This window comes from Sminthopsis crassicaudata, chromosome 6 (assembly GCF_048593235.1).
Source record: "Sminthopsis crassicaudata isolate SCR6 chromosome 6, ASM4859323v1, whole genome shotgun sequence".
Classification (NCBI taxonomy): domain Eukaryota; kingdom Metazoa; phylum Chordata; class Mammalia; order Dasyuromorphia; family Dasyuridae; genus Sminthopsis; species Sminthopsis crassicaudata.
In genome coordinates this window covers 83,858,996-83,872,866 of record NC_133622.1, presented here as the reverse complement: position 1 = coordinate 83,872,866, position 13,871 = coordinate 83,858,996, and the positions used below count along the sequence as shown (strand labels likewise).

At 33.4% G+C, this 13,871-nt stretch overlaps 1 protein-coding gene across 1 annotated transcript in view; it reads right to left on the bottom strand.

Moving 5' to 3' along the window:
• ANXA10 (annexin A10) overlaps window positions 1-13,871 on the bottom strand; it is a 99,643-nt gene that overhangs the window by 23,794 nt on the left and 61,978 nt on the right. The window contains exons 5-6 of the mRNA XM_074272533.1: window positions 11,665-11,755; window positions 10,038-10,117 (exon numbers count right to left, since the gene is read on the bottom strand). Coding sequence (XP_074128634.1) covers window positions 10,038-10,117; window positions 11,665-11,755 — 171 coding nt within the window. The remainder of the gene's footprint in view (window positions 1-10,037; window positions 10,118-11,664; window positions 11,756-13,871) is intronic.

Sequence of the window (13,871 nt, the reverse complement as noted above, 5' to 3'; positions counted from 1 at the left end):
CAGGCTGTTCCAAAAGAAGTTAGCAAAGAATCAAGGGCATGAAGATAAATATATAGGGAAAAATTAGAGACCAGGTGCTCCTATCTCTGATATGCTAATTTTGTGGCTGAGAAGTACAATTGAGAAGTGGTGTAGTTTTGACTTTGTGTGCTGGTGTAGTACCCATAATCCTCTGGGCAGAGCTAGGAGAAGAGAAGAGAACCTTCTAGAAATGTTTTTAAGTCTGAAACATCACTAGGTTAAGTGGCAAACACCAATTTTGTCATTATTGTTGCTCATTAGTCTCAGAAACTCTGTTATCATTGATCAATAGGCTGTTATCTGATAGCCAGCAATATTTGTAGCCATAGCATCCTGGTCCCATAGAGTAAACTGGGGCAGGATAGCCTAGGAGAAAAAATATGTCACTTCTAACTACATGATTCCCAAGGTCAGGTGGTCTTAGAGTTATTGCTACATCCTTCCTAATGGCTACACCACATCATTTACATTGTTCAAATTTGAGGAAAACTGAACTTAGAGAGAAACATTGTATTCTGTAGGATTTTAGATGTAAACTAAAGGGGAAAATGAGTGTCAGAAGTGTTGATGATATTATTAATGCATATGTGCTAAATATTGAATATAATATTTTAGAAAATCATTAATTTTCTTAAGGAAAGGAAAGGAAAGCTAAAAAAGAAGCACTACTGAAAGTAAGTTTGCTTATTCCTATGGAATCTAGCAAAATAGCTCTTGGTCTAAAAAAGCATCATGAATTATAATTTTTAAAAAAATCTTTCTAATTTTCCTTCTTTTTCCTTCTATTTCTTTCCCCTCTCTTTCCATCCCCTCCTTCCTTCCTTCTTTTCTTTGTTTCTTCCTTTGTTTAGTCATTCATTGATTTCTTCCTTCTAAAAATAATATTATCTGCCCAAATACATAAAGATTTAAGAAAAACAATCAAATGCTGACCTTAAACTTTTAGAGGATAATCTGCTCATCCATTAAAGCCGAATTAGCTTTGCAAGGATACCAAAGAACTATTTCTATTTGATCTCATCCAGCTCACTAAATGACTTTCTGTTGCCTTAGGAGAATTCGATCAAATTAAACTGAAGCATAAAGACAACAAAACTAATGAAGCAGCATAACAATAAAATACGAAAAAACAACAGATTATAGGATCAGAAAGTATAGGAAATATCATAGAAACGAAAATTTCATTGAAGACTAAATCTAATGGCCTTAGTGGTGGTTTTAATAATAATAAGTGGTTTCAAGAAATAATTAGAAATTTATATAGAAATATGTTTATGTATTTTTCTTCAGATCTCCTTGAATCCATCTCTTTAATTTTCTAGATGGTGAAACTGAAGCAAGGGGAAGTAACTCAAAGTTTTAAGTATAGCTAGCATCAGTGGCAGGATGTGAGTGACTCTCACATCAGCCAGTCTACTGGCTAGAGTGATAGTGATTTTTTCCATGCTGGCACAATTTCTTCTCAATATGTGGTTTACCAGAACAAAAAATTAAAAGAAAGAGAGAGAGAGATGCTGGTGGTCTTATGGCAAAAGTAAAGGACAGCCATTGGACAAGCAAATACTTGACTGTAATCCATGAAATGTTTGAAGAATGAAAGAGATACCTCCATCTTTTGGAGCAAAGGCTTTTTGAAAAACTTATGAAAAGATATAGGCAAGGATCTCTTGGGATGAAGAGGCAGGGATGGGCTGTGATTAGAATGAGTAGAGGTAGTACCACATTGAAAGGATGCTGGCTCCACTGAGAATTGAAGTATATAAAAAGGTGAAATTTAAATTTTAATTTGCTTCCTTTATTTAGGGTCTAAGAACTTTCAGAATAGGTAGTTGAGAAAAAGCACATTTAAGTTTTCCTGTTGTAGACATTTTTCATCATCTGTCAAACATAAGATTGTTAAATAGATGATAATAGCTGGCATTTATTTAAGAATTTAAAGTTTCAAAATACTTGGCAAATATTATGTCATTTAATCCCTTAAACAATCTTGGGAGGTAGGTACAATTATTATCCCATTTTACTAATGAGGAAGTTGGGATAAAAGCAGGTTGAATGACTTGGTCTGACCCACACAGTTAATGAAGCTGGATTTGAATACAAGTCTTCCTGCCTTCAGTTTCAGTATTCTATTCATTTCACTGCTTAACTGTATGGACTTACAGAGAGGAATAGTGAGTTGTACATAATAAATTTGCTGTTTCATGTGCAATCATCTTTTAAAAAAATTATACTGTTATGGAATTATTTGTTTTATTCCACAAATTAATAATAAAATAAATCAAAATTTAAAAAGACATATCCTTAAAGGATATGATGCTTGTACATCAAGAACACTGTCAAGGGAATTGCTGTTTGCCTTATCTCAGATATTTATCATTAATTTAAAGATTGATAAACTACATGTATGACTTTTTATTGGCATTGTGAAATAGAAAGCGGCATACAATTTTATAACTGATAGAAAAGTTCAATTGTCATTTAATGTTGAGCTTATTCAAGAGAAACTATATCCAAATGTATAATTTGATACTTTTAGAAGATTCGTGACATCATCATTGAAGATATTCCCATTTTAATGCATTCCATTATTTTTCATCTTGTACTTCCTTATCTTATTCTATCCTATATGCCAATGACTAGGGATTTATCCCTGAGGGGAATCTATCTGTAACATATGGTTATTCCAATTGTTAGAAACTTTCTTAGAAAATTGCCTGAGAACCTAAAATGTTAAGTGTCTGATATATGCTCACACAGACAGTAAGTGCCAGAGATGGGTGTTTATCACTTTAAAATACTACACCATACTGCCTCTCTAGACTCTTGGCCTATCCTCCATTGAAATACCATCCATTATACTAGGGGTCTTCCTCCTTCCTTTTTATCTTTAATATCTTATAAGTACCAGGATAGACTCAGATTGCCCATCATTCCTAATTCTACTTGATTAGTCCTCCTCCTTTTCTAACCATAAGATTGTAGAATCATGATCCTAAAGTTGTAAGGAAACTCAGAGGCCATAATTTTATCAACCCTATTAAAAGAGTTTATTCAACTCCACTAATTTCCTCATGAGAAAATCAAGGGTAGGAAGATTAAGTGGTTTTTCTAAAGTCAAACAAAGGAAAAATAGTTCAAAGAAAATATAGTAGACATTTTCTATGATTCTGGATGATGATACATTTTTGCCCACCATTTCTTATACATCCTTGGTTGCACTTATGATCAATCTCTCCATTATTATTTTGATCACTTTGAAATTCTGATTGTTTAATTATTGATCAGATTTGATATGATTATTTTAAAGTTAACTTATGTTTTGAATCATAACTCTAGGAAATGGAAGATTCAGAACCTTACTTTCTATTTGTGATTTTTAAATAGTTTCTTTCTATTTTCCTAGTTTCTTCTGCAGCAAACTCAAAGTTAATCTGTGAAATATCTAGCTATATCTTTTTAAAAATTGTGTTTAATAGCCTCAATAATTAAACTTCCTGGATTCAAACCCAGAGGACAGTTTGGAAGATATAAAATGAAATGTTTCACTGATTTTCCACATAGTTCCAAAAAAAATAAATTTGCCTATAAACTAACAAGATCTGATTCGGGAGCACTGCATTATAATAAGGTAGTTAATTTTTTTTTTCCTTTCCAACATTAACGATGCTTGAAAGATTCCAATCAGCCCAATCATGAGGCTTTCCTCAATCTCATGAGGCATTTAATAATTGGTTACCTCAGCAGTACATTTTTTAAAAGGTTGTTTATCCTTGGTTGACAATTATTCTGCTATAAAAATGAAAGAAAGAATTAAAAGTCAGTATTGCTTGGCAAGTGTTAGAATAATTAGTTTGCTTTTCCTGTCTAGCAAATATGCTAATTCCCACCTTAATTGTATTCTCCAGAATTTGTGTCAAGCAAAGTATGAAGTTTTTAGTCACAATATTCATACATCAGAGGGACCTGCACTGAAATGTTTGTGAATGTCCAAATGGGAATCTCTGCCAAATGAGAAAAATGGAAAATAGAAGGATAACAATCTGTGCCTCAAATTTGTAATAGGCTTTTCAAAGAAAAATAATTTATTGTTTTATCCCCTTTTCCAATTCAAGTTACTGCTAACTTTAGTTGCTTCTTTTTCAACCCACAAACCAGCTTCAAAGAGAGAACAAATAATAATGGATGATCTTTCTTCTCTCCTAGTAAATATATCATTTCCACTTAATGTTTGGAAATATGTTTTTTCATTTAAAGAATATTTAGTTGATGCAGGGAGAACAAAAATAGAATTTGAGGAAAAATACCTTTCTAGTTGACCCTAGAAATTTTGCTTATGTTAAAAGTTTTAACTTTCCATCTTAAAACCAAGAGAAACCAACATCAGATTAACTCCCATTTACACTGGATGGTTAGGGAACATCCCATTTTGTCCCTGAATATTATATTTAATATACTTCCTTAATACTGAATACTATATTCAATATACCTACTTAATAATTCCACTATATTTAATGGAGTCACCATTCCTGGATTTTCAATTTTCAAACAATTTCTATGCACAAAACTAACTTTAATGAGAAGATTGGTCATTCACAGGACACATCAGGATTTTTACCTTATGGCGGTTATCACGGTTCATCAGTTCTAGAGCAGTAAGGGATTTCAGATTTAATAGATAGCTATTAAATATGCAGATGAGAAAATGGAACACTTGAGAGTTTAAATGACTTGACTAAGATCATATTTTCAGTAATTTTCAGAAGAAGAAATAAACCTAAGTTTTCAGCCTTCAGGGAAGTACTTGTTTGATTGTACTGTTATGGAATGAAATGCCTTTGACCCTTTCTCTCTACTCTTTTAATTCCCATTCAAATTTACCCTTAAATTTTCCTTCCCAATTATAATCATCTGGTCTCATTACCTTTCCCCATGTCTATTGTTACTGAACTTAACTCTGTTTTTTTGTTCTCATCACCATTGATCCCGCAACCTCTACAATTTCCTTTAATCCATTGTTCCTATTTTAGCTTTATTTGCCCATCTCCTTAGTCCTGAACCTCTCTTCAACTCCTAAGAAAAGAATTTCAATAGTATTTTGGATTCTGTTTTTTTAGTCTTATGCTTTGACCTTCCGCTGTTTCTGTTACAATCCCATTGGGTAACCCCCAACATCTGTTTTCTCCATTTCTACTCTTGCTCAATCAAGTGAAGCTAGAGAAAATCATGAAACCTTTTTGATTGGTATCGCTACAAATTTATTCTATTTAACTCAATTAGGCTTTCACTGTTGCATGGTAATATATTTAATAATCTTTTAATGGCTACCCTATTGCTTCCTCCAGGGAAGTCATACAATACTCATTAAACCTCTCTCCCTACTCCACCTGCAATAATGTGGATAATCTCACACCCTATTTTTAAGAAAACTGAAAATATCAAACAGCAGAGTTTCATCAGACTCCTCCTCCAGATTTTAAGCCTTTCTATTCATTCAATCTCTCCTTTACTTTCATTGTAGAGGAAAGGATAGATATTGCTAAAGGTAAATCCTCCCTCTAAATCTTCTGTGTTAATACTTTCTATTTCCTCTGCAACACTGAAACAGAATTTTCAAAAAACAAATTATATGAGACTGTATATTTAGAGTTGGAAGAAGATTTAAAGATCATCTAATTCAATTCCCCTATCCCATTTTATAAATGAAGAAATCAAGAGCTATGGGAGTAAAGTGACCTGCCATAGGTCTTATAGTTAGTAATATAACTATGATTATAGCCAATACAACTTTAGTTAGAGATATTTGGTAGATCTGACCAAGACCTTTGATACTATCAGTTTTGAGGATTTATGGAAAAATCATGAAAATTTGGCTGCTCAGAGAAGTTCATCAATAAGTGAATTTCAGGACAATGCTCTCCCACTTTCCCAGTCACCAATGGAGTGAAACAAGGCACTCAATGCACAACCATCTGAAGCTGAGGCACAAAGTCTAGGTTGATTCTCTACTGTTTGTGCTCATTTTGGCCTAACACAATATCAAGAAAAATACAGGTGCTCCATCAACCAGCATCACGCAATCCATATGTGGAGCCATTGGCTACCAAAACCGGAGAAATTTTGAATTGTGGATAAGTTCACTTATCTTGGCAGGGATTTACACATTGATAATGAAGTTGACACATGCATTGCCAGAGCTGTCATTGTTTGGAAGGTTCCAAGGAAAATGTGGGAGAGACCAAACTGAAGGTCTACAGAGCCATTGTGCTGATCTATTGTGCATTCTGTCAGTGAAATCTGGACAGTATGCCAGCCCCATGTTGGGAAACTGAATCACTTCCATTTGAAGTGTCTAAGGAAGATTCTGAAACTTTCTCAATGACTGCCAAGCATTCAAACTCTAATGCAGAGAGCACAATTCTGATGGACTAGCCATGTTTTTGGAATGCCAAATGTACATTTGCCAAGAAGGCTATTTTATGCAGAAATGACAGCGGAAGCACTCACATGGTGGTCAGAAAAACTGGTACAAAGATGCTCTCAGGAACTTTAGAATAAATTGATTATATGACATGGGAAATACTGGCATAGGACTGCCCAGAATGGTGTGCCCTCATCAGAGAAGGCTCTATGCTTTATGAGCAAAACAGAATTGAATTAGGTCAGAAGAAACACAAAATACATAAAATTAGAGAATCTACCCCAAATGTGAACATGGACTATTTATGCCCACCAGTGGTAGAAAATACTGATCTTATATTAGTCTGATAAGCCATATTCAAACACAATGGAACTTAACTCTAACATAATGATATAATTTTAGAACTCTTTAAGAATGAAGGGCAACAGCCAAATAATTATAGATATACAATTAGTGTATATATACAAATATATATATATATATGTATATATACACACACACACTATATTACATCTACACATACATACATAAGTACATGGATACATAGATGTATACATAAATATATATTTATCTTCTTCGAAAGTGTTTGAATTCAGTATTTGATGCATTTGAAGAAAAAAGCACTTCAGCATTTGGCCCTAGCTCAGTACTTTTCCCACTGGGTGGTTTTCTTGATTGAGTAGTAGGGGTGTGAGGTTGGCTGGGAATACAGCGCAGCCTCTGACCCTGTTGTTATTGCCCTCAGCTGAGGCAGCTCCTCCCCAGCAAAGGTGGTGGTGACCCTGATTGTCAGGTTGGAACCCTCTATGCTGAGGTTTGTGGGCAGGCAGGTCGAGGGGCCATTCCTGTGGGATGATGGGGCTGCTGTGGATAATATCCCAGCTCCCAACACAGCAGTACTGCAAGGGACGTAGAGCTGCAAGAGAGCTCAGCAAGAGGAGACACAGCTGCAGGGCTCTGTTAGCAGCAGAGGCAGCCAGGATGGAGGCAATGGTGTCAGGGGACCCAGGATTCTTGGCAGTCCTGAGCCCCAGCAGCTAGAGCCTTAGGCACCAGAGGCATGGGACCATAGTTTCTGCCTCCACAATTAGCACCCCTTTTCCAAGGAAGTTTGAATCGATCAGGTGTGGGAAGAATATGAAAATTGAGGTTCCTCTCAGAAAGTGAGTTGGATCAAGGACATAGAGGCCTGGCTGGATTTGGGCTGGCTTATTTCTCTGCACCTGGAAGCCTTTGGGGTGAACTGGTGGGGAGCATGAGGAGGTTGTAGATTAGAGACGTATAATTCCTTTGATGCTCATCATTTTCATTACTCATCGTGCCTTCTGTAATCAATTAACAAGGAGTATCAAGCAAGGTACCTCTGTACACACACACACACACACACACACACACACACACACACACACACACACAATTAGTATTATAATTAATTGTAGTAAATAAAAGTGGGGACTTAAGCTCAGATTCACTGAATTTCCTTCCTTCCTTCTTTCCTTTTCCCTTTCCTTTTCCTTTTCCCTTTCCCTTTCTTCCTTCTTCTTCCTGACTTCTCTTTTATCTCTTAATCTATTTGTAAGAGAATAAGACTGTTTTTGGATGCTCCTCTTTCCCTCCCTCCTTTTCTTTTCTCCTCTCTCCTGCTTCCCTTAGCACTCAGAGAATTTTAGAATATGGCTCTAATCCTGACTTTTAAATTGCTCTCTCCATGTGCTTTGGGTACACACACTAAACGGAAGTACTTGTAATGTCTCACCACTTCCTGTCTCCACATATTTTCCTCACATCTTCTATGGAATGGATCCTTTAGACCCCATATTATGCAAATACTTTTACAAATCATGTGTTTAATAATAATTTATCGAATTGATAGAACATATATATTCAAGATATATAGGATATAGAGGTAGAAGGAACTTTAAATATCATCTCATTTAGCTCCTTCATTTTATATATAAAAAATGGAGTTAGTGAAGCTTACACATTAAACAAGTAGCAAAACTGATTAGAATCTAATTTCTTTGAGTCCAAATATACATGGATCTTATTTTCATATGATATATTTTATGTTATAGCCATTTACTTAAAGTAACAAATACTTATCAATATGATTATGTGACTACTAGCCAGTCATTTAAACAAAAAAAAAGTATCCAAGGCAGCTTTCTAAATTGTTAACATGTGCTAATCTGCATTGGTGAAGGGAGATTCTTCTTTGGAAATTCATTGTACAAATGGATTCATTAGTCTAGATTAAAAAAAAATTCTGACAATTACAGCAGAACTTTACTTAATATGTGGAATATATTTTCTAGTGTAGCTTCTTGCCTCTTTCCTCTGTTTTTAAAGAAATTATTTTTCACAGGTCACTCCTACTCCTAAATTCTAGCATCTTGGATTAAATGTCTCATTTCTTTTCTTTACTTTACAATGTGACAAAAAGATGGGATATAGCACATGATTTGATCATTAAAAGACCAATTAGAAGTGGGGAATCTTCCTCAATATCCAGACTGAAAAGACAGAAAAGAAATCCACAAGAAGAAATGAGCTTTGGATAATGTCTTTCGAACTATTTTTGTTAATACAATGGAAAGATGTGAATTAAGTAATAGTTAAATTAGATAGAGTTACAATCAGTTGAATAACTTGACCTAATATGTAATGAATGAGTAAATGTCAGCTTCCAGGAAGGTGATGTGTTCTAAATTCACTTAGTTGAACTATTGTCAAGGCTACATCTTTCCGCCTTGTCCACTTTACTGAAAACTGTTTATAGCATACTCCTGGTGACTGAATCAGAACAACAAGCATACCCTTGATCTAATAGTTTAATAACCTGTCCAAAAAAAAAAAAAAAAAGAAAAAAAAAGAAAAAAAAGAAAAAGAAAAAAGGAAGGGATGGAGGGAAGGAAGGAGAAAGGGGAAAAAGGAAAAGAATTAAAAAAAAGAGCAAGTAGGAAAGTTTTCTATTCTAGAAACCACAGGGGACTTAGAGGGAAGAATTAAGAGTGTGATTTTTTATAAATTGAAGGAAATGATTATAAATGAAAAAATTTAAAAGCAGCTACAATAATTGCTGCCATTGACATCGTGCTTTGAGGCTTGAAAAGCATTTTACAAATATTGTCTGGGAATACAATAACTCTGGGAAGGTATTTATTATTATCCTTACTTTTTTATTAACAAATGAAGAAGCTGAGGTGGGGTTAAGAAACTTGACAAAATTGTACAGTTAATAAGTATTCTAGAGCAAATTTAAATCCAGATCTTAATTCTAGTCCTAGAACCCTATCCATTGTACCACCTACAAACTATAGTTGTTTGTATCAATGTTTAGTTTAAATTTTCCATAAAACTATTAATTTTTTAAAAGTCTTTACAATTCCAAATAAGATCTATATGGAGTTTTGATTTCAGATCTCTTAACCTTTTGGGAGAATAATTTTATTCTCTATATCAAACAATTCTTCTGAAAGTAATTGTGTTGTATAACAGATTATAAATTATTGCTTCCAAGTATAATTATGAATATATTTTGACCTGTACTTATGTTTTTGAGCAGTGTATTTCATGTTTGGCTTAGGAATTACAGTACCTGAACCAGATTCATAAGTGTGTCTCTGAAGTGTCCAGAAGTCTCTGAGTAAATGTCTTGCTGAAGGTCACTATTGTATTCTGGGGAAGAAAAAGCCAGTGTTAAAAAGAATGATTTATTACAGGCCTCCACATATGATGTGCTTGGAATACTCTAGTGATAATTCTCTAGAAACAGTAGGTTCAAAGCTCAGGAAATATATTCTGACTGTTGACATTTATCTGTCTTTTAACACCTTCTCCTCAGAAGTAATCATTAAGGATCTCAGCAAAGAAACAACCAGTTGGCTTTTCTTGCTCACTTATAATCTTTTCACAAGCACTGATAAATACTGCTGGCAGCTTTTTAATAATGACTTATTTCAGACTTAAAAGGAATTCAGATTTTTGAGATATAAGGAAACAGAAGCAATTGCTTCCCAGACCACCTCCTGGCAAATACTTGAAATGGTTTGTTTTATTTTAAATTTTCTGAGTGATGGTGCCTCCTACAAATTTTACTGGGAAAATCCTATGCACATATATGCATATGCATACATAAAGATGGATCCATACATATGTCTTTTGCTTGAATGTATATATGTGTATATGCATATATACATGTGTATATTAAACATTTGTAATTTATATACACAATGATTATTTAATGATTGTTTCTTGAATGTCCCTTGATATTCAATTTCATATCAAGGATGATAGAGCAGGTTCAATAGCATTCAAGCATATTCATATTTATATTGAAAGTTTGTAGAAAATTTTATCTTAACTGAATTGGGGTGATATATAGATTATTACTATATAAAATAAAATAATGAGTTGATACAATTGTACTGATAATTATTCAATATATAAAAATGAAAAGCTCTGATTTCATATGAATTGACATATAATTCATTGATATGAATTATGTTATTGATTGTTGATCATTGTAGAATTCATTAGGTAAATTGCTAAATTACGATCTATTTTGTCTATGCAGAAAGCATTTATTTACCCTTTGGGTAGCCTGTGAACATATGCTGATAAAACAATAGAATTATATATAGTTGAAGGGATCTTAGATGTTATCTAGTCTGCCTCTCTACTTTGACTAAAATAAAACCTAAAAGGTAAAGTGACTTGCCCATTGTCACAAATTTTTGAATGCTGGTCAATCAATTACCTCTGAATCTACTATACTACCCTGTCTCCCAAGAAAAAAAACTGCCTTGAGATGTTAGAAAGTGCCAGGTAAGTTTCCTGACTTGGGAAGAATTTGCCTATGAATTACTAACTACTCCTAGAGAATTTTTTTTGTTTAACCTTCTTCTCCATGGAATTAAGTCAGATTTGTGTCATCACCAGACAGTATTGATTGAGAGGCTGCTTTCAAGGACATTTAAAAGTCACAGCATATTTTCCTTGCAATTTTCCAAGTATTTAGCACATAGTAGGTACTTAGTACATGCATACTGGCTTCATCTAAACTGGAGTTTCTATTTGCTTTATGTGCAAAAAAAAAAAAAAAGTTTAACATGCATATGTAATTATGTGTGTGTGTTTGTATATATCTATATCTATATCTATATCTATATCTATATCTATATCTATATCTCTATATATATGTATTTATGAATATAAAACATTACGCAAATAGTATGCTTCTTTCATTTGGAAAATTTCTCCATTTGTTCTTGATGCTAATATATCAATGAGGCAATTCTCTTCTGTGCCTGCTCCTAGAAGAAAAAAAAATACAAAATAGAGAAAGACACATACTGAAGATTAATAGTTCAGAAGGTATTTAAATAAGGAGATAGTTACATAAAATTGAATGACAAATGTTTATCACCCCAGCTATATTACAATAATTCTTTTTGACTGAGCCTGGAAGAGGCATGCTGAGTTCATTGAGATGGGACATTTGCAGTGTGGAAATAAAGGTAAATCAATACTAGTAGCTGAGTAAATTTGATTTGTAAGGGTGGAATTATGGGAATCAACTCCTAGAGAGAGACTAAGTAGCTTCTGACCCAATGTCGGGTGACTTCTAAGGATTATGTGTATTTCTTTGGCCATAGGTGGATTCAATTCAATTTAATTCAATTCTACAAGGATTTATTCAGTTTTTCTAGCTGTCTATGAAAGTCAACCATACCAGTGCAGAGTATTCAAAGGAAACTTAAAAAAAAATAAGTAAAACAAATAAAACAAACAAATATAGTCAATAAGATATATTTTATTGATATTGAAATAAAATATATTGAAAATAAAATATTCAATGAAAATAAAATACTCATAGGATCAAACATTGAGAGTTGGAAGGTACTTAAACCCAATCTCTTTATTTGATGGATGAGTAATTGAGTCCTAAATAGTTTTTTTTTTTTTTTTTTTACCCCAGGTCACTTAGCTAGTAAATGTCTAAGACAGGATTTAAACTAAGTACTTTCTGATTCCAGTTTAAGTACTTTACCATGAGCTTAATGAGTTTATATCCTATTCTGACTTTGATAGAGGCCAGATTATTTTATCAATGATTCAATGATTACTGTAAGAATTCAGAAAATATACTATTTCCTCCTTGCTCAGACCTATCACAATGACTGGCACTGATTCTTTAGAAAAGGCTTGTTGATTGACTGTGAAGATGCAGACATTTGAGTTTTTCAGGTATTTTTTTTCTCTTTCCTTCTCACTTGGAAAATTACTATTTCTCAGATAACCAAGCTGAAAAAGAAAAATCTACTGGGTCAGAAAAAACAAAAACAAAAACAAAACCCTATAGAATTGTAGAACTCAGAGTGGTAAGTAGCAGCATGATCTAGCCCAGTGGCATCCAACTCACATAGAAATGGGTATCACTAACCCATGTATAAAGATTCTTGTAGGCATATATTGATTTAGTTTGAAAATCTGATATTATCTCATTGCATTTTTATTTGTTGTATTACATGTTTCCTAATTATATTTTAATCTTGTTTGGACTGCATACTAAAGTGTGATGGGCTGTATATCTGACAACCTCTCATCTAGTTCAGGGCTTCTTGAATTTTTTCCATTTGTGATCTCTTTTCATATCACATAGGTATATAAAATAGGTAAACAAATCAAATATTTGCCAATAATAAATCATAACTTCACAACCCCCACATTTAGTTATATGAACCCATATGGGATAGTGACACAGTTTAAGAAGCTTTGATGTAGCTAACTCCTTCCTTTTTTTTTTTTTTTTTTTTTTTTTTTTTAACATTTGAGCAAATTGAGCTCTAGAGTAACTTGGTTAAGATCAAGTAAGTAGTAAGAAGGAAAGAGGGAATTCAAACTTAGTCCTTTCACTCTAAAGCACCAACCTACAATAGAACAGTAGGTAACAGTTACTAAAACTAGGATTTGATAGTGCTGGTATTTTGATTCCAGGGAGCAATTGAGATAGGATAATTCTAGGCTAAGCCCTCTGCAGGTGTGTAGATCAAAGGAAATGGAATAATGCTCCTTAGGCCAAGTGCAGGATTTAATCCTTTGGAAAAAAACATAATCTTTATCTTCTTCTGTGGTCTGCTAAATCTTAATATAAAAGGCTCAGGTCAGTTATTTCCTTTCCATGTTATCACTGGGGCTAGACAGATTGTCTTAAAATAAAATGAATTTAAATAGCAATATATTGTATAAAAAGTTTTACATCTTTGCAGTTGAAATTTCAGTATATGAACTCCTTTTCTTAAATTACTAAGAACAATAACTAAAATCTTGGGGGCTGGGTGTAAAAAAAAAATCTTTGCCCCTAATTCATTGTGATCAATCTATGAGAGTAATTAAAATAGTAAGGATGATTATGATAACATTCATGTAG